Source organism: Littorina saxatilis, linkage group LG2, assembly GCF_037325665.1.
Source record: "Littorina saxatilis isolate snail1 linkage group LG2, US_GU_Lsax_2.0, whole genome shotgun sequence".
NCBI classification, from domain to species: domain Eukaryota; kingdom Metazoa; phylum Mollusca; class Gastropoda; order Littorinimorpha; family Littorinidae; genus Littorina; species Littorina saxatilis.
In genome coordinates, this window is record NC_090246.1 from 98,068,615 (window position 1) to 98,093,880 (window position 25,266).

The window sequence follows — 25,266 nt, forward strand, 5'->3', positions numbered from 1 at the left end:
AGGAATGTATAGAACCTGTTCACCAAGTTTGGTGACGATCGGTCCGTTTATTCTTGAGATCTATATGCGAACACAAACACACAAACAAACAAACAAACAAACATATCGACCGAATCCTATACACACTCCTATACCGGGGGTGTAAAAAGGTTAATTGTTACGCTTGAGGCTTCACAAGGTTTGGCAGATGTGTAGAACAGATCCTGACAGCAAGCCGTGTATAGTTACTTGGGGGAGCACAAGTTATTATGCACTCTTGAGATCACAACAGAACCAGCACTAAAAACTCTTCAGAGAAGTAGTTGAATAATCAGAGTCCAGAAGTTAACATTCTAAATCCGGTTTTACAGCTGGCACAATAATTCCCAACACTATGCAAGGCCAGAGAAGGGATTCTCAAATTAATCCTTGAATAATACCGTTGACTCAGACCTCTTCAAAGGATGATCATAAAAGCAGATCCCTCTTTGACATTTACTGCCGAATGCATAAAATCTATCATTTTATGTCTAGACTAACACACATTGCATAAGACATCAGTCCCCAGACCACAAATCATAAAGTCATCCAATATGACTTTCAGATGGTAGCAGCAACAGATTTAGAACACAAAACTTTCCTCTCCCTTTCTTCATCCCTGCCCCCAAGACTTTAACTAAGTTAGTTTTCAAAGGAAAACGATTATCTTTGAATACATAACTGCAGGATTATGAATTTAGTGTGTGTGTGTGTGTGTGTGTGTGTGTGTGTGTGTGTGTGTACACAGGGTTCCACACAACCCCAAAAGTCAAGGGTATTCATACCCTTTCAGGAAAAAAGTAAAGGGTTTTATACCCCTTCCAGATTTTTCACAGGGTATGAGTGACAATCGGTGTATCCATGAAATGCCATTTTTGGCTCACGAAGTGTAGCCTATGCGATCGTAACTTTGTCTGTCTGTGCGTTTGTGCGTGCGTGTGTGTGTGCGTGTGTGTGTGCGTGTGTGTGTATGTCTGTGGTAGAAACTTTAACATTTCCGAGTCTATGTGTGAGTGGTTATCTAAGATTACGTCACGGTCAAAAATGTTTGACGTCAATTAATGCATCATGACGGCATGCCTCCCTGTAGTCTTTCTCTCTCGCGTGGTGTGTGTGGTCTCGGTCATTGTTATTTTGAGCGGGCCGAGACTATTTGGCAGTCGTGTCCCTGTAAGTAGGCTACATGCAGACACAGACAGATCTAGATCTAGTGTCTCTCTTTCTTGCACAGTGTCACCTAAGCTTACTGTGTGTGTGGGTGTGTATGTGTGACGGAGTGATTGAGTTTGTGTTACTGTTTGTCTATTTCTTACGTGAGCCTTGAAGGCTTCGCCTCTTGTTTTCCCATATGATTGCCTGTCTGGTAGTTATCACCTTTGCCATTTTGACGTTTGGCGAGGCATTTTTTTGAGCAGGCGACAGCACCGGATAGGCTAAAGCGAACAGTGCCATCGAGATGATCAGTTTAAAGATATCGCGCAGTTTGAGGACAAGGGAGACAACCTCTGCTTCACGGCGTGTCAGTGTCGACAGAGGAGTGGCACGAACGCGGCGTGTACTTTAGTGGTCTCAGTAGAGCAGGCGGCCTGCGTGCTGTTGCTTGTAAACTAGCAAAGGCTTATACCCTTTCAGCGTTTGACTCGTACGTTTTTTTTACCTCTTTGGAAGAAAACAGTTACGTATTTATACCTCTTCTGAGAGAGCATCTCGTACATGATTTGGAGGGTCAAAGGGTATTATACCCTTAATTCTACGTGATGTGGAACCCTGGTACATTTGAGCACGAATTTGTCTGTTTGTGTCTGTCTGTCTGCATTATCATGCACCTGCCTGTCTGTCCTAGTCGTAAGGTGGGGGGGGGGGGGGGTAACTTCAAAATCTCACAAATCCCAAAACAGATAGACTGCTAAAGTTTCAAAATTCAGAATCAACAAACAATATTTAGGGGGGGGGGGGGGGGTGTCAATATTTAAATGTACGTTCCATCAACCTCCTTGTTACATTTAGTCTAGTTTTAACATAGAGGGGGAATCGAGACGAGGGTCGTGGTGTATGTGTGTGTGTGTGTGTGTCTGTCTGTCTGTCTATGCATGTGTGTGTGTAGAGCGATTCAGAGTAAACTACTGGACCGATCTTTATGAAATTTTACATGAGAGTTTCTGGGTATGATATCCCCAGACGTTTTTTTCATTTTTTCATTTTTTGGACGTCATATCCGGCTTTTTGTAAAAGTTGAGGCGGCACTGTCACACCCTCATTTTTCAATCAAATTGATTGACATTTTGGCCAAGCAATCTTTGACGAAGGCCGGACTTCGGTATTGCATTTCAGCTTGGGGTCTTAAAAATTAATTAATGACTTTGGTCATTAAAAATCTGAAAATTGTAATTAAAATTATTTTTTTATAAAATGATCCAAAATTACGTTCATCTTATTCTTCATCATGTTCTGATTCCAAAAACATATAAATATGTTTTATTCGGATTAAAAACAAGCTCTGAAAATTAAAAATATAAAAATTATGATTAAAATCAAATTTTCAAAATCGATTTAAAAACAATTTAAACTTATTCCTTGTTGGTTCCTGATTCCAATAACATATAGATATGATATATTTGGATCAAAAGCACGCTCAGAAAGTTAAAACGAAGAGAGGTACAGAAAAGCGTGCTATGCAGCACAGCGCATTCAGCCACTAACGCGCTAAACAGGCTCGTTAATTTCACTGCCTTTTGCACGAGCAGCGGACTACGGTCATCGTGAAAAAATGCAGTGCGTTCAGTTTCATTCTGTGAGTTCCACAGCTTGACTAAATGTAGTAATTTCGCCTTACGCGACTTGTTTTTTTTATTCCAACTCTCACATCCAAAACACACCATGAACCCTACCTGTCAGGATATCATACTCTTCACGGACAGGATATTCTTTTTTGGCTCCAGGCCCACGAAGATGCCCCAATTTGTCGTGGACACGCTTGTACTGTGTGAAGTAGCTCATGGGTCCCTCGCTAGGCTTCACGGCATCTTTGACCTCGTGGCCTTCTATTTGGTTGATACGGTTGATAAGTGATGTCAGGTGAAGACGGTTGGCCTGAAGACACACGTTGAGAAAATATGTACTGGGATAAAGATATCTGACACGATTATGACACCAATGCTTACTGTGCTGTATTTTGAATGTGAAGGTTTGTTTGTTTTTAATACAACACAAAAAACAGAGAAAAAGCACAAACAACAACTTACTGTACAATGACAAGCTAACTAGACCTTGTACAAGAAAAGTAGTGTGAATGTGATGACTGCTAATGCACACTGAGATTTCAAGGAAGAGACTTAAGGTCGACACAGAAAGCTCTGCCCTTACTTGTTAAAACTCACCGAGACACACACACACAGCCATACCGCCTCCCCACATACACACTCACTTCTGAATTTTTAGATATGTTGATCTTGCAGTAGCAACAGCGTACATGCATACATACGCCCACAATACAAAACATGTTACACTTGCATAACATTACAAATTATACATGTACAAAAAATGTACTCACTGGAATAGTATCTTTGGGATAGTACGTCTGCTCATAATCGGTCTTCCAGTCGTTAGGAGCCTCAGCCTCATGACCAGGGTATGCCGGGCAGGCGCCATAGCCGCCGTGGCGACCTAATTCAACCTGTGAGCGATGCATGGAGCGGGACAGGGGTGGACGACGTTCTGGCTCTAATGTCTTGCTTCCTCCGTGAAACTGTAGCAAATAATAACACACACAAAATTAAATTAAAATAAAACCTGCAAAAATTAGAAGAAAAATTAATGTCACTTTGAGACATCGACCTTAAATTTGAGCCTTCTATATCCCCTTTTGGTCCCTTTGCATACAGCAGGATATACATGGGGTTGGACAAGATTCTTAGTTCTTTCCTGCTGCCTTCATGAAACAGCAGCAAATAGTACATGTAATAATAATAATAAATAATAATAATGATAATAAAAAAAACACCTATACCGTAAACTACCTTGTATACGCCCCCCCCCCCCCCCCATGCACCAATGTTGCCCAAAAGTATGGGGTGGGCGTTTACTAGGTACTACACTCTTTGCAGGAGCGGGTCCTTTGCTACTGAATAACGATATTTTGGTCACTTGGCATTGAAGTGCTCAAAGGATGCGTTATTGCACAAAACGAAACAAAAAGGAACTCTGCAAGCAAACTACGAAGGAAATCTTGTTGCTTTATTGTCTGTTAACAAGTTTATAACTTCAAAAGGTAATGCTAACTGGAAAAGATTAATCCAGATTGGCAGTTGCGCTGATTCAAGCCATCAAATTCGAGGGACAATCTCTTGAAACAAATATCGTGATCAAAAACCGGTCTTTTCAACTTCAGAAGAGCTTTGAGAATTGCAACTCTCTTTTATTACTAAGAAGAGCTTTGAGAATTGCAACTCTCTTTTATTACTAAGAAGAGCTTTGAGAATTGCAACTCTCTTTTATTACTAAGAAGAGCTTTGAGAATTGCAACTCTCTTTTATTACTAAGAAGAGCTTTGAGAATTGCAACTCTCTTTTATTACTAAGAAGAGCTTTGAGAATTGCAACTCTCTTTTATTACTAAGAAGAGCTTTGAGAATTGCAACTCTCTTTTATTACTAAGCTGCACTGTGGTGAGAGGGGTGGGCGTTTACTTGATACTGGGCGTATACAAGGTAGTTTACGGTACTTCAGGGAATCAACCTGAAACTAAATTAATCCCCTTTCAGCCCCCATGTTCTCACGTCTTCTGTTCATGAAGTCTGTGTACTAAACACCATGTCTTTCAAATGTGTATGCTTTTGGGTTTTGTACTTTACCAGCAAGATAACAATTTACCCAAAAGAAAAAGAATGTGTTGTATGTTGTGATACATAGAACAGTACAGTCAACACCTGTTGAAGGCGTTTGAAAATAATAATTACTTTTTTAAGTTTTCTACCTGCTGGAGTGAAAATGTGCAAAACCAATGTAATGCACACATAATTACAACACTGCTTCAGGTACATGCATTACCAGCAAGTCAATAATATTGACTAAGTGAATAAAAGAGACTTTGATTAATCAGATAAAAACAATGTTGCAAGGATTGTTCACATTCAATATCATTTATAATGTGATAGAATTCAAACTCTGGCAATTAGTGCTCCAGTCTGGACTGAAAACAGCAGAACAGTGTTTTGACACCCAGATCAAACCAAAGTTCCCATAAAGAAGGCAGAAGAAACATTCAGCCTCAGTGAAAATCACATTGAATTTAAGAGCATCAAACCCTTACAAAACATTAACACACATCCCTTCAATATCAGTCTTGAAAGCACTGGTCTATACACATATATGCAGTCCCTCCTGTTCTAGTAGATTTCGCATTCTACTTCTTCACCACACTGGTGTCCTTTTTATTCAATTATTAGCAACCTTTCCCAGCATGAAGTAAAAGTAAGAAATTTCAGGTGACACATTACAAAATATCACATTAAAACTATTTGTAACGCTAATTTGAAGCAGCCATAAAACCACAAACTGCACTGACCGTTTTATCTGAGCTTGTTTCTTCCTTAGTTACAACGTCGACAAACCACTCGCGCTCAGAGCAAAGCTAGAAACGGCCTGATCTGAAATTAACTCTTTCAATGAATGTGCATAGAAAGCCTGCTATGGAAATCCCACCTAGTACCTCCCTTAGCCTCAACTATACTTCTACCCCACCCCAACCCATTCATAATTTGTTTCCAACCCTTATCTCTTTTATTAGAAAGGTTGAACGAAATCACTCTTCATAATCCTGTCAATCACTGTCAAGTGTCATATATCAGCTATTTTTGCCTACCATATATGCCAACTTTGTTTCCGTTCATTTCCTCTACCTGCCCCCCCCCCCCCCCCCCCCCCCCACACACACACACACCTTTGTGCATTTTTTCTTCTACAGGCACATGATAAAAAACACGAAGTAGGTTTGCCTTTTCTGGTGGAACATTTTTTATTTACGTTTGTTTGTTTTTCTTGGTTTATTTATGAGATGCTGTTTCTTTAATTGTAAATGGCAATGCATATTAGTTAGGCCTAAAAACAAAATAGGTGTGGTTACGGTAACCCGACCTACCCTATTTTTAGGGGCCGACCCTATAACTTTTTATTACATTTGTCAAAAAACAAAAAACAAAAAAACCACAGTGCAGAAAACGCAATGAAAGCGAAAGCGCTCGAGTTGCACACTTATTTCCCTGTCAAGTAGGTTTAATTTGTACACATTAGAAAAAAAAGTTTAAACAAAAAAAAGTGATTGCCTACCTTCCTACCCTATTTTTTTTGGCTATGTTACCTTAACCACACCTATCTTTTTTTTTGGCATTATGACTTTTCGTGAATGGTACCTTTTATGTTCCTGGTTTTTCAAAAAAAGTATCGATTATGCAAATTAACAGCGTCTACCCAGAGCAGTTAACCTGAAAAAAGACATGCCAGAAAAAAAAGACACACATAAGATTAAACATGCTGTTGAAGTGGGCTTTAGTGCCTGTGTAGTCTTTTCTCATGTTCTACACCCTGTCAGTAGGTAACTCAGCACACTTAATACTCTTGAGATCACTTTTGTCAGTGGTGAAAGGTCTTCCACAAAAGCCTCAGACTAAGTAAGTTACTTACTGAGGTCGGGTACTGTTGAATATTTCAATACAGCCTCTGAGTGCTGAATTCTGTATGAATGAAGTGGGCTTTTTCATGCTTTTCATTTTTTTTTCTTTGTGAGGAGTTACAACTACAGTTGATCTGTTCGCTTTGAGGTGATACAGTTCCATGCTAGATTAGTAGATTACCCCCCCCTCCAAATTAGAAAACAAACAAACAAAACAACAACAATAACAACAATGACAACAACAACAACAACCAAATGGTTCTTACGTGTGAAGTGATCCAGTAAGCACAGTTTTGCACAATATCAGCTGGAAAAGGAAATCTTGAATGATGTGAACCACTAATGCTGATGTCACTATTTTATGATGTCATTCCTCTGACATCATGGACACATAAAAGAACATTGACATTAATTTCATAATATTTTATGAATGCAAATTTCCTATGTCATGATTATAGCTATATACGGTGGAAAAAAAGAGCACCAGGGAAATGAGTGTGTGTGTGTGTGTGTGTGTGTGTGTGTGTGTGTGTGTGTGTGTGTGTGTGTGTGTGTGTGTGTGTGTGTGTGTGTGTGTCTGTCTGTCTGTCTGTCAGTCTGTCTCTGTGGGATACAAAATGTCAATCAAGCAAAGATTTTACCTATATATTTCAATACCGTTAAATTTACTTTTCATAAGCATTGGATCCATTCCAATATCAATCAATCAATCAATATGAGGCTTATATCGCGCATATTCCGTGGGTACAGTTCTAAGCGCAGGGATTTTTCTTTTATTTTTTTAAATTTTTCTTTTATGCAATTTATATCGCGCACATATTCAAGGCGCAGGGATTTATTTATGCCGTGTGAGATGGAATTTTTTTACACAATACATCACGCATTCACATCAGCCAGCAAATCACAGCCATTTCGGCGCATATCCTACTTTTCACGGCCTATTATTCCAAGTCACACGGGTATTTTGGTGGACATTTTTATCTATGCCTATACAATTTTGCCAGGAAAGACCCTTTTGTCAATCGTGGGATCTTTAACATGCACACCCCAATGTAGTGTACACGAAGGGACCTCGGTTTTTCGTCTCATCCGAAAGATTAGCACTTGAACCCACCACCTAGGTTAGGAAAGGGGGAAGAAAATTGCTAACACCCTGACCCAGGGTCGAACTCGCAACCTCTCGCTTCTGAGCGCAAGTGCGTTACCACTCGGCCACCCAGTCCACTCAAACTGGGAGGGGGGGGGGGGGGGGGGAGGTCTTACAAGGAGGGGTTCCACTGTATATCAACAGCCTATAGCTGGATTTGTTTACTTGATAAATTTGGTGAGCCCCAAAAAATTTGCACTTCAAGTTTCTGAAATTGGCAGACTTCAGACAGAAAACACCTTTTTCTGGCAAAACACCAGCATAAAGTTAACTCTCCAGGAACCTATATAGTCTTAAAGCCAGAAATAATTATTCTGTTGTAGTGAGAATTGTTAAACATTTTTTTAATTATTATTTTTTCTTCTTCCTTGCTTCTGTACATGTACAACGTTTCAATTTAATATCGTGCAGTACAATAATCAGTTGAACTTAATAGCATCCATGGGTCAAACATTAGGATGTGCACGCACCCTCTCCCCCTGTAAATTACTTTGCTTACTTTAAGCATTGTATTCCTCAAGCACACATATTGTCCTGTGTGTGTGTGTGTGTGTGTGTGTGTGTTATGTTATGTTATGTTATGTTATCAGACTGGTACTTAGGCTGTTAAGCCTTTGTCTGATCTTTTGATCAGTTGCTATCCTAGCCTAACTTTGGGCTAGGTAACCTACACGATCTTTTGACCGTGGCCTATTCTATCAACTTTTTCTTGGCTGGTGTAGTGAGAGGCATACTGACATTTGGGCTATACATATAATCTTTCAGTGCATTGTCCAAGCGATTTTTGAAACTGTTCATTGTCGGCGCTTCTACCACATTCTTGTCCAAGGAGTTCCACGTGTCTATGATTCTGTTCGTGAAGAAAGATTGTCGGAGAGCTGTTCTGCATTGTTTCTTCTTGAGCTTGAACTGATGTCCACGGGTATTACAAAGGCTATTCAGCTCCAGTGGGTTCTTGCAATCGTAGTATCCATGCACGAATTTGTATGCTTCAATCATGTCTCCCCGGATACGCCTATAGCACATGCTTGGAACTTTCAAAACTCTCAAATGCATGTGTTTGTGCACATGCATGTGTACGTGTGTGCATGTGTTCTGATACTATGTGTGTGTGTGGTGTGTGTGTGTGGTGTGTGTGTGTGTGTGTGGTGTGTATGTGTGTGGACGCATGCATGCTCAGGCAGTTGTTTCTTTCTCATCGTGCATGCGTGAATCTCAGTGTCAGTCAGTCAGCCAGTCCGTCTGTCCGTACAACTGTCTACACCTCATCCCATTATTTCCACGAACACACCTGCTCTACCCACCTGTTTATTTGTCGTTGTGTAGTCCGGCTCCCAGGGGGGTTTGGCCAGGGTCAGAGTACTCTGATGCATCGGCCTCTCCCCCCTCTGAATACGCGCGTGCTGGGGTACTGCACTGTGGGGCACGCGGTCATGTTTGGCCTCGTGGGCTATGATCGGGTACACACACCCGTCTTCCGTCATCAGCGTCACGGCTCTCTTGCCATGTCCATACAGGATTCGAGGTTCGAACATCTCTTTCGCTGCCATTGTGTTTGAGGTTATCCTTTTGTTGTGTTTTCCGATGAAGTGGGGGTTGTCACAGATCAGTTTATGGTCTTACTTTCCAAGTCATTTCCACCTCATGTTTGGTGTGTACTACGTTAGAAAACTCTTCTACCTTCTTTCTTAAGCAAAGCAGGAGTGTTTCAGGGGCACAGTCCCAGGTAACGAAGTGATTAGCCCACTCCACGTATTGAAAGCGAGCCATGCATGAAGTGATTGAGTGGCTTATTGTTTAGCCTGACCCTCGACCGCACAGCGCGGGCACGCGGCAACCTGCGAGCCAGCAAAGTAGTTCGTCCGTTTCTTAAAGTATTGTGTGCTTTGCAACCTATAAGAGTGCTTGATATTGCCTTTGCCAATAAGAACAGTAGTTAAGTTTTCAATACAATTGCTTCTGTACTATGAATAAGCATAAACTGTTCTTATTGGGCTGTTGTCAAGGGAAACGACTTTGATTTCCGCTTGAAGAATGCATCGTCTGCATCGCGGAGGGTTATTTTACGAACAGGTGTTTGAAAGAAGTAGCACGCACTACTGTCCTTTCACCGGATAACTTCTTTTACAAAAAATATTGCTTTTCATAGGTTTTCTTACAGGGGCAATTAAAGGTTGATAATATCGATATCCATTCAAAGTACAATGCGCACCTTTTACAGATGAAATCAAGTCAAACGTTAACTTGATCAGTAAGTTATTGATATCTATTCAAGAGGTAACTTTACTATTCAATCACGGAGGGTCGATCGACCAAAACTATTGACCTGGAGGGTTTGATTTGTTTGTTTGTTTATTTGTTGCTTAACGTCCAGCCGACTACGCAGAGCCATATCAGGACGAGGAAGGGGGGGATGAAGGGGGCCACTTGTCAAGCGATTCCTGTTTACAAATGCACTAACCCATTACTTGTGTCCCAGCAGGCTTTAGTAAAACTAAATTAATACCTACTGGAAGATTACCAGTTTCCAGTATGTTAAAATAGGCTTAACCTATCTACTGCTGGACTTACATCAGAACACTAACAGATTAAACTATACATGAATCGCGAGACAAGCGGCAAGAGAAGAGATTTTTGGAAAAAATACAGGTGAATGAGCAAGAAGGCAGAAAAAAGAAAAGAATTCATGAAGAAAAAGAGAGCATGACAGGAAAGAGGAACCAAAAATCTACCTAACAGCAAACTAGAAAGCTCCTGCGGTTCCAAAAACAGGAGGGGCCTTTAATTTCATAACCGCAGTGCCCCACTGCGGGAGAGGGTTTGATGCCGAAGAATTCTGCAGTACACGGGCTGCCTCAAGATTACACTAATTACATAGGCGCCAGACAAGACTCGACGACGAAAACTGAGCACATAACAGTGGCTTGGTGCAAGCGTGTCCGAGTCACTCAGTGTTTGAGTGTGTGTAGTATGGCTGATGGGGTCTATGTCGACCAAAAGAGTGGGATTCCCTGTAGGTGGAGTTCCTGGAGTATACAGGAAATACCACAGGGTGGAGTTTTTCAATAAAACCTGCAAACCATACTCGAATTTCTAAGAAATATCAAAAAAGATTGAAAAAGTGACATCAAATTCTACCGATGTCGCCAAGCATCACGTGACTTTCAGCGATATCAGCAACACGCAACAGAAACTAAATCCTGTGGTATTCCCTGTACACAGGGAATCCCACTCCAGGAACTCCACCTACAGGGCATCCCACAGTTTGGTCGACATAGACCCCATCAGCTGTAGTATGTGTGCAGGGGTGGACTCAGTAGGGGGGGGGGGGGGGGAGGGGCGGCTACGAGGTGGGGTTAGAGATTATTTTAAACTTTGGAATTTAATTTGGTCAGATGATTGCGTGGCCATTTCTAAGCTCAGATTGCACCAGATTTGCTACTTCGGACATTTTCCCGGGGAGGGGGGGGGGGGGGGGGGGGGGGGGGCATGCCTCCGGACCCCCCTCCCGCTCCCCCCCCCCCCCCCAAAAAAATACCGTTTCGGGCGCGCTGCGCTCCGCTCGACTGATTTACTGCACTCAGATTTGAATTCTAACCCCACCCCACCTCCCCCCCACCCCCCATCGGCCCACCCCCCTCCTTACAAACTAACTGATTCGCCCTGGTGTGTGTGGTTATGGGTATGTGTGTGTGTGTGTGTGTGAGAGAGAGAGAGAGAGAGAGAGAGAGAGAGAGAGAGAGAGAGAGAGAGAGAGAGAGAGAGAGAGAGAGAGAGAGAGAGAGAGAGAGAGAGAGAGAGAGAGAAAGAAAGAAAGAAAGAAAGAAAGAGAAAGAAAGAAAGAGAGAGAGAGCTAGCAGGCATCCCACAGTTACTGATTTGACCGCTGTCTGTCTTCTGGCCACTGCTGCTGTTCGTTGTCACAGTTGTTCTTGCTATTGCTGTACATTGTATTTGTAATAATCGTCATTGTTGTTATGGGGGCGAGGACGCCCCCATTCTATACGGATAGTTTAGAGGTTGACCATGGGCAGCGCCATTTTGTTGTGAAATACGTCATCAGTTTGTGTACACAGGAAGTTGTGACATCCGTCACCCTATGGGAGGGGTGAAGGCAACATTGTTCATCTGTAGAAAGTTGTGAAATCCGTCACCCTATGGGAGGGGTGACGTCAAAATTGGTCATCACAGAGTTTGTGTAACACAGGAAGTTGTGAAATACGTCACCCTATGGGAGGGGTGACGTCAAAATTGTTCAACAAAAACATGATACGTCGCATTGTGCAGGGTCAACTGCAACAAACTCAAACCGAGCCATTCATACCTAGCTGTATTTGAGTGACTTATATACCGACATTTTTATTTCTTATTTTCAGCACAGGTGTAGGAAAAATCATGAACCAAAATGTTATTTATTTTCTAATTTAACATTTTTTTTACAAATATGACCATGGTCTTTTAAACATACAGTGACATTAAACATTGTTATGTTAAAAAAAAGAAAAAAGAAAAACAGCTTTTGTGCACAAATCAGAAAATACATTGTACATTTTACCTTCAGGCCAAACAGTGTCCGTTGGCGGCAAAGGACCCAGCAAGTTGCTATTTTTAGATCGATTAAAAGTTGTCAAGAACAGGCGCTTACATTTGGCCTTGGATGTGTCCACTGATAGTAGGTTTGGTTGTGATCAATCAGAATGATGTGGGAATAAAAATGTATGACAGTTTGGTATGATGACATGTAATTCAAATATGCTGAAATGTAATATTGTTACGGCTGGAATTTTCGTGTGTATGTCTGTATGTATATTTACTCCTATCAGAAATTGTGCGTGCTTCTCTCTGTTTACTACCTAGTCTTCCCACACACACACAACACTCCAACCAGGCACAAAGACAAGAACACGGTTACGGCCCTTTGCCCCTGTTCCTCTATTGAAATATTCAATCAACACAACATAAACATATTATTTCCCATGCATTCTACAAATCACTCTCACTCAACATAAAAGTTTCTATTTCTGTCAATATACAGAAATCTAGCTGCACAGAAATACACACATGTTACTTTCTCATGCAGTCTATAAATCACGTGCACACACGTAGAACACTTCAAGCTTTGTTCCGTGGGAGCCTGTCTGCCCCACTACACACGAAGTCATTGTCTCAGGCAATACTTCTGTCAATTGTCATTTCTGTTACACACAGATAAAAAGTCACGAACGCTCTACGTCTCGTGTTTGTTAACTTGGGGAACTTATCTCCACACAGCTCTCTCGCCGGTTACGTCTTTCCAGACGTACTCACACTATTCAGTGGCACGCCCTGGTCCACACCACCCACGCAAACTGTCTTCGCGTGGTGGAATGGGACGGGGTCCCCGTTCTTCAGCGCTTCACGCTGACTCCCTCCTGCGCCCCCGAAACTCACGGCTCAGGACGCAAAGGCGGAACCTCCCGTCTCGTCTCCCCACTTCCGCGGCTACCCACTCAGCCCGGGATGCTAAAATACAAAAGTTTAAACTACCATAAGTCTCCATACCTGAATAAACTTTTCTACTCAATAATACTGCCGTTCTTTATCACTACCGTCAACTAACTTATGCGGTTACAGTATATACACCCGCTTACTCATAAGCGACTTCATTTCCGAAAAACATGTAAACATTCTCTTTTCAACAATGGCTGACAACAGCGCACGCTTTTCAGCCAATTCACACATGACTCTCCCGGTCATTTCTCAAGTCAATATTTCCGAGCAAAATAATATCTCCGAGCAAAATACAATTCAATAAATACCTGTAAACACAGCAGTTGAATCCTACGATTCAATTCCGCGGCACGAGTCGTACCAAACCGACCTCCAGCGCCCGGTGAGAAACTTTACCCAAAAAGAGACCCGTCTTCTCCCTTCAACGGTCTGTAAAGCTCTGCCCGTGTACAGTCTATAAAACGCGACCTCAGTTAATACTCTTCTCTGATTGGTCACATCTCACACATGACAGCACTGCACTGCACGAGTGATATTTTACTGTGCGGTGCCTACTCAAAGTTTGTGGCCCATGAAATTTTATACACCTGCGTCACATAACTCCAATACAAAATTATGTACAAATCCATTTGTCACATTACCCCCTCCTCCCAGAAAAAAATGACCGACCGAGGTTATTTTTTCTTTAGGATAACAGGTAAAAGAGGGTAACTACTTCACTGCCATACAATTTCAATATCGCATTCCACTACGGAACAAAACTGTCGTAGCTGACATAAGAAACAAACTTTCTACTCCACTGATCCCATATGTGTAACAACACTACTTTATGTCTGATAAAGTACTTCTTCCTTCTCTTGGAAGATTCCACTGAGTTTTTCTTTTAACTCACAATTTCCAGTCATGTTGCTTTCTAGCTCAACCCTACAAAGTCTTTCTTTAGCATCATCAGTTTTCTTATCTTGAGTCCACGACTCTTCCAACATAGTACTACGACTCATGTTTCTGATGCTAAACCGACAAGTAGTCAAAATCATGCAAACCATTTTCTTGACCTCTTTCTGCGAGTGCCACCATGGCTTACAGCAGCAGTAGTCTCAATTAACCTGGACTTTAATCTGTTCATATCTGCTTGCAACTGACTGAGTTGTTTTCGTACAACTGCCAAGTCCTCATTCGAACACGCAACCTTCTGATCTGGAGTCAGAACCAAAGGTCTATCAGGAGGGTTTCTTCTCTTTGCCTGCGAACGATTAGCCATAGCCGTAACCCCCTCAACATCAGGAAAACAGTCTGCACTCCCTGAAATCCCCGGAATGTTGCCTATGATCAAATCAGCCACAGGATCATTCAGGACGCAACAAACCATTTCACCCGAAATATAAGGTGTCTCTACCATAACTTTCGCCTGAGGATAAGTAAGGACCTCCCCACCAAATGTCTTACAAGTGACGTTACCACTGAGAAACTGGTCTTTCGACACCAATCCACTACGCACTCCAGAAATCGTAGAACCCGTGTCTCGAAGTACTGTACATTCACTCCTGTTGACACTACCATGTTCCAACTTCAAACTTTCCACAACTTTCTTAACTGGAGAAACGACTGGAGGAACGACCTCCGGAACAACTTCATTTCCTAACTCGATCTGTTCCAGAAATTTAGCCATCGGACACGATTTCAACTTATGGCCGCCCAAACCACAAGCCCAGCAAGGATTTACAGGATTTATCCGCAATGGACACTCTTCACACCAATGACCTTTTTCCCAACACAGAAAACAAGTGTCGTCCTCTCGGGGTGAACGAACTCTCTTACCACGTGCACGTCTGCGTCTACTTCTACGTGATTTATATGCACCCTCATGTGGATATGCTTGAGCGTCAGAAGTCCCTTGTCCATAACTCCGGTTATCACTATTCTTAGCAAAACCAGAACCAACTCGCGGTTTGTTTGTTTGTTTGTTTGTTTATTTGTTGCTTAACGTCCAGCCGACTACGCAGAGCCATATCAGGACGAGGAAGGGGGGGATGAAGGGGGCCACTTGTCAAGCGATTCCTGTTTACAAATGCACTAACCCATTACTTGTGTCCCAGCAGGCTTTAGTAAAACTAAATTAATACCTACTGGAAGATTACCAGTTTCCAGTATGTTAAAATAGGCTTAACCTATCTACTGCTGGACTTACATCAGAACACTAACAGATTAAACTATACATGAACCAACTCGCGGTAACTCCTGATCACCCCCGTGATTATCACCCTGTGCGAAAGCAGCGCCAACATACTCTTCCTGAACACAGGAACCAGCAGAGAAAATAGTATATCCTGACTTCCGTGATAAGCGGTAACTTTCAGCAGCTTTGACCATTTCATCCAGATTAACTATACCTCGTTCACGTATGAACGTCGCCAAGTCGGCGGATACACTCTCAAGAAACTGTTCACCCAAAATCAAGTTTGTCAAACCATTGATATCTTTTGGTATTCCTGATAGTGCAACCCAACGGTCAAACAACCTCTGCAACTCAATTCCAAATGTCTGGAATGGTTCTTTTTCGCTTGGTCGGATATTTCGGAGTTTATGTCTGAATGTTTCAGAAGTACACTGAAATTTTTTCAGCAAGTTTTCTTTAAGACAGTCATATGTCAGATCTTCTGCAGCAGCAAGGCTATGGTACAGGTTTAACGCATTACCCTCCAACAGTGCAGTCAAGTAAGTTATCCATTTTGACTCTTCCCAACCCAGAGTTTTTGCATGAGTCTCAAACCTGAACAAGTATGAGTCTATATCATCATGTTGTTCTCTGAACGTAGGAAGCCTGGGATAAACAGGACGAGCACCAACATTAGGATATGAATCCCGACCATTTTGCGGTGTACGCGACCCAGCATTAATTTCCGCCTGTTTAAGATCAAGTTCTCTTTGCTTCAACTGGTGTTCCATTTCTTTTTCTCTTCGTCTTTCTTCAATTTGTACATTTTCCCTTTCTTTTTGTCTTTCCTCCCTATCTTTTTCTTTTTGTCTCTCTTCCCTTTCCAATTCTTTTTGTCTTCGACTTTCTTCCATTTGTGTATCTTCCCGTTCTTTTTCTTTTTGTCTCTCTTCCCTTTCCAATTCTTTTTGTCTTCGACTTTCTTCAATTTGTGCATCTTCCCTTTCTTTTTGCATTTGTCTTTCTTCTCTTTGTCTATCCAACTCTTTTTGTCTTTCTTCCCTATCTTTTTCTTTTTGTTTCTCTTCTCTTTCCAATTCTTTTTGTCTTTCATCCTTTTCTCGTTTTCTCTCCAAACGATCAAAACTCTCTTTCACGTATTTCTCGCGTTTATCTGCAGCCAGACCCAGAGTCTCTGCCTGTTTAACGAACTTGTCAAACAACACATCATAATCATCATCGTTCTCCATAGTGTAAGTTTTGAATTCCCAAAATCACACTAAAATATGTCCAAGTTTAGAAGAAAGAATTTGAAAAAGTTTCAAACAATAATTCAAGTTCAAGCAATCAACTTGAAAACTGTCAAGTACCACAAAAAATCTGGCACAAGATAGGTTAGTCAACATAAGATCATATCCAAACACGTTTTGGCGTAAATCTTCACGCAAAAAATCCAACACTTCTGATTGAAGTCAGAAACCCAGTCAATAAAGTCAAAAAACGAATCTTGTTCCAAACATATATACAAGTACAAAATGTCAACACAAGCCTTAATTTTAAAGAAGAATTTAAAGTATTAGAAAGTTCCAGTCACTAACAACTAAATATGCAGGAATAATATCAAAACAATCCAATAACAATACTAGAAAACCAAACTCTAAACAAATGAAGTCCAACCCACAAAAAAAAAATGTAGTTGGAAGCAAACAAGAACAAATTCCAAAAAATAATGAAGTGACACAATCACTCCAACTGCATAATAAATCAAACCCAAAATATTTTAAGTACCAAATCTACAACAATAACAAAATAAAATAAAAACTTGAACTAATTAAAGTCTATCTCAAAATACTACAACTAATCAAATTACCTTAATTAAATACAACAAACAACAAATACAAAGTCAACAAAACTAATCCACTCAACAAATCAAACAAACAAAATTTTCAAAGTACACAATCTATACCAATTTAAGTTTAAAATAGCAAACAAAATAAAAAATACTCCCACTAAATATAGACCAACCTTATATACAACAACTAATGAAATCAATCTAATTAAGTTCCACAAAGTAAACAAACCTAATCAATCATACACAAAAATTTCCAAAATAAAAAATTTCAAAGTCAGGAAAACCAAACAACTTAAATGAAAAAATTAATCAAAGGCAAACAATTCACAATGCAAAATAAGGGCAAAGGGTTAACTAACGACAGATAGTTCCCTATTCCAAAGTAGAAAGAGAATATTTTACAAATACTTTACAAAACTGACAGTACAGAAAAGAGCAAAGAAAAAGAATTGACAGACCCCACAGGAAGAAAAATGAAGCTATTTCCTCAGTGCTTAGAACTATACAGTAAGCACTACCGTAAAACTGGAGACGGTAACAGTACAAAACAGGACATGAACGACACAACTACTCAATCTGAAAAATCTCTGTCTGCGTGACCTACTGCCAAAAAATTCTAAAAACCCAACACAGGGGACAAAATTAAATTTAGTAATGCAGGGAAACAATTACAAATTTTAACTAACACAGAGTAATCGGGGTCACCAAATGTTACGGCTGGAATTTTCGTCTGTATGTCTGTATGTATATTTACTCCTATCAGAAATTGTGCGTGCTTCTCTCTGTTTACTACCTAGTCTTCCCACACACACACAACACTCCAACCAGGCACAAAGACAAGAACACGGTTACGGCCCTTTGCCCCTGTTCCTCTATTGAAATATTCAATCAACACAACATAAACATATTATTTCCCATGCATTCTACAAATCACTCTCACTCAACATAAAAGTTTCTATTTCTGTCAATATACAGAAATCTAGCTGCACAGAAATACACACATGTTACTTTCTCATGCAGTCTATAAATCACGTGCACACACGTAGAACACTTCAAGCTTTGTTCCGTGGGAGCCTGTCTGCCCCACTACACACGAAGTCATTGTCTCAGGCAATACTTCTGTCAATTGTCATTTCTGTTACACACAGATAAAAAGTCACGAACGCTCTACGTCTCGTGTTTGTTAACTTGGGGAACTTATCTCCACACAGCTCTCTCGCCGGTTACGTCTTTCCAGTCGTACTCACACAATACAGTGACACGCCCTGGTCCACACCACCCACGCAAACTGTCTTCGCGTGGTGGACTGGGACGGGGTCCCCGTTCTTCAGCGCTTCACGCTGACTCCCTCCTGCGCCCCCGAAACTCACGGCTCAGGACGCAAAGGCGGAACCTCCCGTCTCGTCTCCCCACTTCCGCGGCTACCCACTCAGCCCGGGATGCTAAAATACAAAAGTTTAAACTACCATAAGTCTCCATACCTGAATAAACTTTTCTACTCAATAATACTGCCGTTCTTTATCACTACCGTCAACTAACTTATGCGGTTACAGTATATACACCCGCTTACTCATAAGCGACTTCATTTCCGAAAAACATGTAAACATTCTCTTTTCAACAATGGCTGACAACAGCGCACGCTTTTCAGCCAATTCACACATGACTCTCCCGGTCATTTCTCAAGTCAATATTTCCGAGCAAAATAATATCTCCGAGCAAAATACAATTCAATAAATACCTGTAAACACAGCAGTTGAATCCTACGATTCAATTCCGCGGCACGAGTCGTACCAACCGACCTCCAGCGCCCGGTGAGAAACTTTACCAAAAAGAGACCCGTCTTATCCCTTCAACGGTCTGTAAAGCTCTGCCCGTTTACGGTCTATAAAACGCGACCTCAGTTAATACTCTTCTCTGATTGGTCACATCTCACACATGACAGCACTGCACTCCACGAGTGATATTTTACTGTGCGGTGCCTACTCAAAGTTTGTGGCCCATGAAATTTTATACACCTGCGTCACATAACTCCAATACAAAATTATGTACAAATCCATTTGTCACAAATATTATACATGATATAATATTATTATGGCTGTTGCCATGACCATGAACCCCAAGAAAGGTTTAATGTTATGTAAAATCAAAATACCAAAATCAAGCACCTACTAATCTGGTCTACGGTGCGGGAAGATTGAGGCCTTCGTGAAATGTTCAACGTTGGCCAATAATAATTTTAACAATGTGCGTACGTTGTGTCGTTTTTTATTATGTTTTATTTTGTTGATCAATTGATAAATATGTCTTCCCAACATATTACAAATCAAACAGAAATAAAGTCTTAGAGAACTAATATAATTGTTGTTGCCGTCAAAACCTTGCAAGGCCTCAACAGAGATAGACTGGATCGCCAACTTCGCCGCCGGCGCCGCGCTCATTGGCTCAGTATTGAACTTGCGTCAAGGCCGATGCGCGTAGATTCCCAGACTGTTTACTTTCGGTTAGATTCTTCGACAGCATTCGCAGAGGTGACTGCCGTTACAGAGGTGAGTAAAACTGACCATCGAAAGGAAAATAAGATTCATATTGGTAATACTAATAACATACTTGCACAAGCATGTATCTACCAAAACTGTATGGGAGCACATAGTTGGAAAGGCGTGGTGAAGCGATCAAATCGAATCGTCCGTCTCAGTCAGTGCACTGATCAGCCACCACGATTGAACGTCACTGTCTGTATTTTGTATGTAAGCAGAGCTTCCAAACTAGTTAAATCCTGATGTAGTTTACAAAAACAAAACAAAATCTCATTCCTGTTCCATTGTTATTCTTGTAGTTGTGATATATTCTAGTGAAACTGAAAGTAAGTGTTAAAAGCAGAAAAGCCGGACTGAATCAGGTAATTGGGTTGGGAAAGTTTTGCTAAGAAATCCTGTTATTTCCCTGGGTTAATAAGCATCTCTTTGTCCAACTATTTACACAATTTATTTGACTAGTTTGTGGTTTCAATTGAAATTATTGTTGTATTTATTTCTAGACTACAAGAACTTGCATTGATTGCATTTCATTGTTACAGCACAAAACACTGAATGACACATACTGATTGACGAGCATGCCAATAGCCTTCTCGTTTTACAGTATAGGTACTGATAGTTGTATACAAGTTTGAATATCACTTTGAACACTGCCACATTCAGTTCTTTTCATCATTGAATAATTTTGTTTCAGGAAGCAAGCACCACTTTTGTTGTTGATGAAAACCCCTGTACAGTCAGAAGTGTGTCAAGCTCAAAGTATTATTTCACAAAAGGTGAGAAGTTATTCGTTACATTTGCAACATTTATTGTTGAAAAATATTAAACATAAAGGCAGAATTTGTTTGTCTTGTGATTGTGATGCCTACAACTACACCCGCTTGTGATTTCTCAGTCAAGTTACTGCAGATTTGTGTATATTTCAGTCTCATGTGGTATTTGCCATATTTTTGTGTGAACATGTGTATTTTTCAAGACTTAGATTCTGTGATAATATAAAATACCATAACACATTTGACACCAGTGCATCATATAATATTTTTGGATAATTCTCATTACGCATGATTTTTTATTGTGTCACTGTGTATACATTTACATGTGTTTTTAAATGTCAACAGGTGACAGTTCCACTTTTGGAAGAGGTGTGCAGTGAGATTGCAGAAAATGAATGCCTGTCAGCTGATCTGTGAAGCCATGTTAAAACCTTGGACTGTAAGTGTTTAGGGAAACACTGTATGAATGAATACAATTTTGTTGGAGTAGTGTTTTCACTTTTGCTTATAATGTAAAACAATTTCAAGTTTAAATTTTAAGTTATTCAGTTACGCTGAGAATAAGCTGTCATATATACATGACAAGTAAGCAGTGCTCCCTGTATGGCATACGTGTAATTATTGTTGATCATTCGCGTACACATTCCAGACTTGTCAATGTGCAAGTGTTCTTTTTGGATACAATGGTGTGTGTGTTTGCCTTTCTTTTAAAGTTATACGAGGCAGGGAATTATCCCAAGATATGGACTAATAAAAATCTATTATTGTATATATATATATATATATACAGTGGACCACCCCCCCCCCCAATTTGATAATCCCTCCCTTTTAAGACCTTATTTTGTCAGTTTGTCTGTGCATAACTTCTGTAAATTTTCCTTCATTTTAAGACTGCCTCCTTTTAAAGACCCGCTTTCTCAGATTGTTTGAGGTAATACAAAGGTGGTTCTATTGTATGTGTTCAAGTGTAAGACTTTGTGGTCTGTTTGACAGGTGCTGTTCTTCGGGACAAACTTCAGGTGTTTGAGTCATGCCTTGGTCTACGAGGGAAGTTCCGGAACGCGGCCAAGGAAAAGGCTCACTCATTGTACTACGCAAGCCATGCAAGCATTACAGAGGTCACCAAGTCGACTCATGCATCAGCTTCCATTTGCCTCAGGATGTTTGAAAGGCTGGTCGAAGCAACCTATGGGTGCAAACAGGAAGACAACGCGAATGACCGACCGGTGCCAGTGTGTGAGGAAGGATGTGATCAGGTATGTTGCTGGGAGTGTGGTGAAGAAACTAAAAAAGAAAGTTTGGGGCCTCAAGAAAGGTGCATACAGATACGAGAAACTGCGCTGTTTAGAAGCACTGAGGTTCAGTGAGCTGTCAGAAAGTGATTGTGATTCTTCAACTGACATGACAACGGTGCTTAACCGAGGAGGACTGACATTTGTCAAAGACAACATTGTGCAAATGTTCCTTGACATGCAGGACATTTTTCGTCGGACTGTGGGTGTCGCTTGCTCTGCCAAAATGAAAGCTGATGACAAGGACTTTCTGCAACAGTGCCAAATCAATGATACAGTGCCTGTGCTTTTTTATGACACAGTTTATGCATTTGACATTTCTTTGAAAGTGCAAGAAGATGTTTTCGAAAATGCTGTCCTGCTTTTTTTTTTAAATCCGAGTCCACCACAAGCTGAGGACAATGTCAATGATGGACAAAGTGCACCGCGGGTGGAAAGAGTAGAGCATGAAGAACAGGTTGCGTACTAGTGACACTAACATTAACAAGGTGTGAGACGGACAAAGTTAGCTACATTGGTGCTCAGTGATTTACAAGCATGTTTTCTGTTGCTATGTAAATTCTCCTGTCTTATGTAGAACACACACACTTTGTATTACATTTTTTTTTACAATAATCTCTCTTGGTGCTGGGTACAAATATTTTAAAAGTTTTCAGGTTCATGTTATTCTCTAGTTTCACTTTTTGTTTTACGCTCGACACGTGTTTGAATCTGTATCTGTCTGCAACTGTGAGTAAGTACACCTGAATCCAACATACTAAAGAGAAATAGAGAGCTTCAGTATTTAGTCTGTACTTTAAAAAAAATTGTTATTGCTTGCATTTTTCTTCCGTTGTATTTTTTATGTCTTGAAAATAATAAAAATTGCTTTGAAAATGTATTGTGTACCGCAGTCAGAAGTAATTTATTACTTTTGGGAGTTTAGTAACGTGATATCAGTTTTCAATTGTTCGTTCACTTATATTGCTTTCAGATTTAACACACAAGAAACAGTAGCACGTTGCGAAAATGTGCATTGGCAGTGCTACGCGATCGAATTGTGTATTATGTACACGCGGTGTTCTTCTGGAAAAGACCGAAGCGACATGTGACGTCAGTCGTTCAGCCCGCGAGCGGTGGGAGGGGGGGGGGGGGGGGAGGGGTTCACATGGTTTGTTTGTTTGTTTGTTTGTTTCAGAACCACACCCATATACACACATTTCACATGTAAACCATTTGTCCGCCCCCTGTCGATATTTATCGACTAAGTTCCTTGTTTCTTCTTATTATTGGCGTTCGCAGAGGTTACACGATCAGTCCAGCACTGGTGATAAATGTTGTCGTTTTCTCCAACTCCTGTCGACTGCCGTATATAGTTTGCTGAACAGCCCGCTTTCGCTCGCAGTTCAATATTTAAAAAAACAACTCGTGTAAATCTGGTACGACACAGCAAGCCATGTAGGGGAAGGGCCCCTAATATGGACCACTTTTTGTTTATTGCTGATAACTAGCTTGTTTTCTTGTGAAGAAGTTTCATTTTGTGGTTGGTAGTCCTTCTCTCTTAGTTTAACCGTTAGGCTTAATTAGAGTGAAATAGCTTTGATAGACATTCAACAAGACTATTTGTTATATTTTTTTGAAATCTCGAGGGCTAGTTATAGGTTATTTTCAGCAAGCTTCTTAATGAATTAATTAAACTTGCCTTTAGCTTTTATATTCTTCTATTTGTTGAATGTGGTCCATATTAGGGGATGGATTCACACATACTTTGAGGTTTTGCTATTATTTTTTGTTTGCAGTAGAAACTCGGGGTACACATTGCTAAAATGTAACAAATACGGTCTTAGCTGTCATATATAGACATTTTTGTGTGATAAAAGCTTTGGCTGTGGACAGAAACGAGTCCGTTTTAGGCGGCAAATTTAGAGTGAACGCTGCCAAAAGTGAATAAAAGCGAAAAAGCCTAACGGTTTTGAGGTTTGTGTTTCTGCAACTGTTTTAACATGTGCAACTTATCCAGAGAGGGTGAATAAAGCGAATGAAATTGTTTTGAGCGCTCTAGCGCCGTTAGTTTGTCAGAGCCGGAAATGGTCCATTTTAGGAGCCTTTCCCCTGGTATTCTCTATTTTTATACAATCAAAGAACTAACAATCCAAAGGAGGACGGGAGGATGATAGGACTTTCAATAATAGGCCGTGAAAAAGTAGGATATGCGCCGAAATGGCTGCGATCTGCTGGCCGATGTGAATGCGTGATGTATTGTGTAAAAAAATTCCATCTCACACGGCATAAATAAATCACTGCGCCTTGAATATGTGCGCGATATAAATTGCATAAAAATTAAAAAAAATAAAATAAAATTCCCTGCGCTTAAAACTGTACCCACGGAATACGCGCGATATAAGCCTCATATTGATTGATTGATTGAATAACAACAATAGCCTAATATCAGGGGAAGGAAACGTTTCAGCAATCAAGACCATTTAATTACAACACACAATATTAGATGTTGCTGCTGCTAGACTTTAATTATTTTAAATAACCATAGTTCCTTTGAGGATTTTTGGAAACTTGAGCATTCACCGCTTCCACGTGTCGCCGTTTTTATGCAGGAAGAAGGGCATTTTTAAATGTCTTCAACTCTTAGTGCATTGTGTCATCATGGCTTGAGATTTTACGGGGTTTGGAGCCGAAAAAAGGTTCTGCACCTAAGCCTTTGACGGGTTTACATTCGCGCAGAAGGACAATTCAAAATGCAATCCTGTGCACAATTGCAATAAACTTTGCATATTATTTAGCTTTTGTGGGCCCGTCTTCTTTGAAAGATCTGTTTGGATCCTTTTTGCTTTGTTCTTCGTGAGCATTACTTTCCATGGAAAAGTTTAAAAGTTTTTGGGGTTTTTTACCCTTTATTTCAGTCTTTGAACCGTAAATAAATTTTGCGGTTCCGCAAAAGCTTTTATGATGTCATGGCACGGGTCAATTGTTATTTTGGCCTAGAGGGGGGATACAGTTATCAAGAACCAATTAGAGAGACAGTTGTCCGATAAGGAAGAGCCAATTAGATTTCGCATTCAGGTCACATGTAATTAACTAAGCGTCACTCGCTAGTCAACGATTGACCGGGGAGCGCCACACATTCTTGATCTCAAATTCTTTAGGTTATTCTCGCAATTTTAAAATACTATGATTAAATACTTTGTGTAAAATACTATGATTAAATCAGTTACCGAGTTAGTAAATGTCTCGTGAGTGTCCAGAAACGGCAATAATTGTGTGGTCTTTTACTGTGTGCATGTTAACTGGTTAGGAACTTGATTACTTCCCTTGTCCAACAGACAGCATACATGGTATTAATAC

The 25,266-nt window shown here is 40.5% G+C and overlaps 1 protein-coding gene and 1 long non-coding RNA gene across 2 annotated transcripts in view; one reads left to right on the forward strand and one right to left on the reverse strand.

Annotated features, from left to right (window-relative positions):
- The window catches only part of LOC138960281 (uncharacterized), a 12,937-nt gene extending 3,301 nt beyond the window's left edge, over window positions 1-9,636 (reverse strand). The window contains exons 1-3 of the mRNA XM_070332105.1: window positions 9,136-9,636; window positions 3,569-3,763; window positions 2,907-3,108 (exon numbers count right to left, since the gene is read on the reverse strand). Coding sequence (XP_070188206.1) covers window positions 2,907-3,108; window positions 3,569-3,763; window positions 9,136-9,381 — 643 coding nt within the window. The 5' untranslated portion in view covers window positions 9,382-9,636. The remainder of the gene's footprint in view (window positions 1-2,906; window positions 3,109-3,568; window positions 3,764-9,135) is intronic.
- A 10,181-nt stretch (window positions 9,637-19,817) lies between these two features.
- Window positions 19,818-22,338, forward strand: LOC138960278 (uncharacterized). The gene is made up of 4 exons (XR_011453935.1): window positions 19,818-19,874; window positions 20,557-20,638; window positions 20,981-21,074; window positions 21,629-22,338. It is a non-coding gene; the product is annotated as an uncharacterized lncRNA (long non-coding RNA).
- The last annotated feature ends 2,928 nt before the right edge of the window (window positions 22,339-25,266 follow it).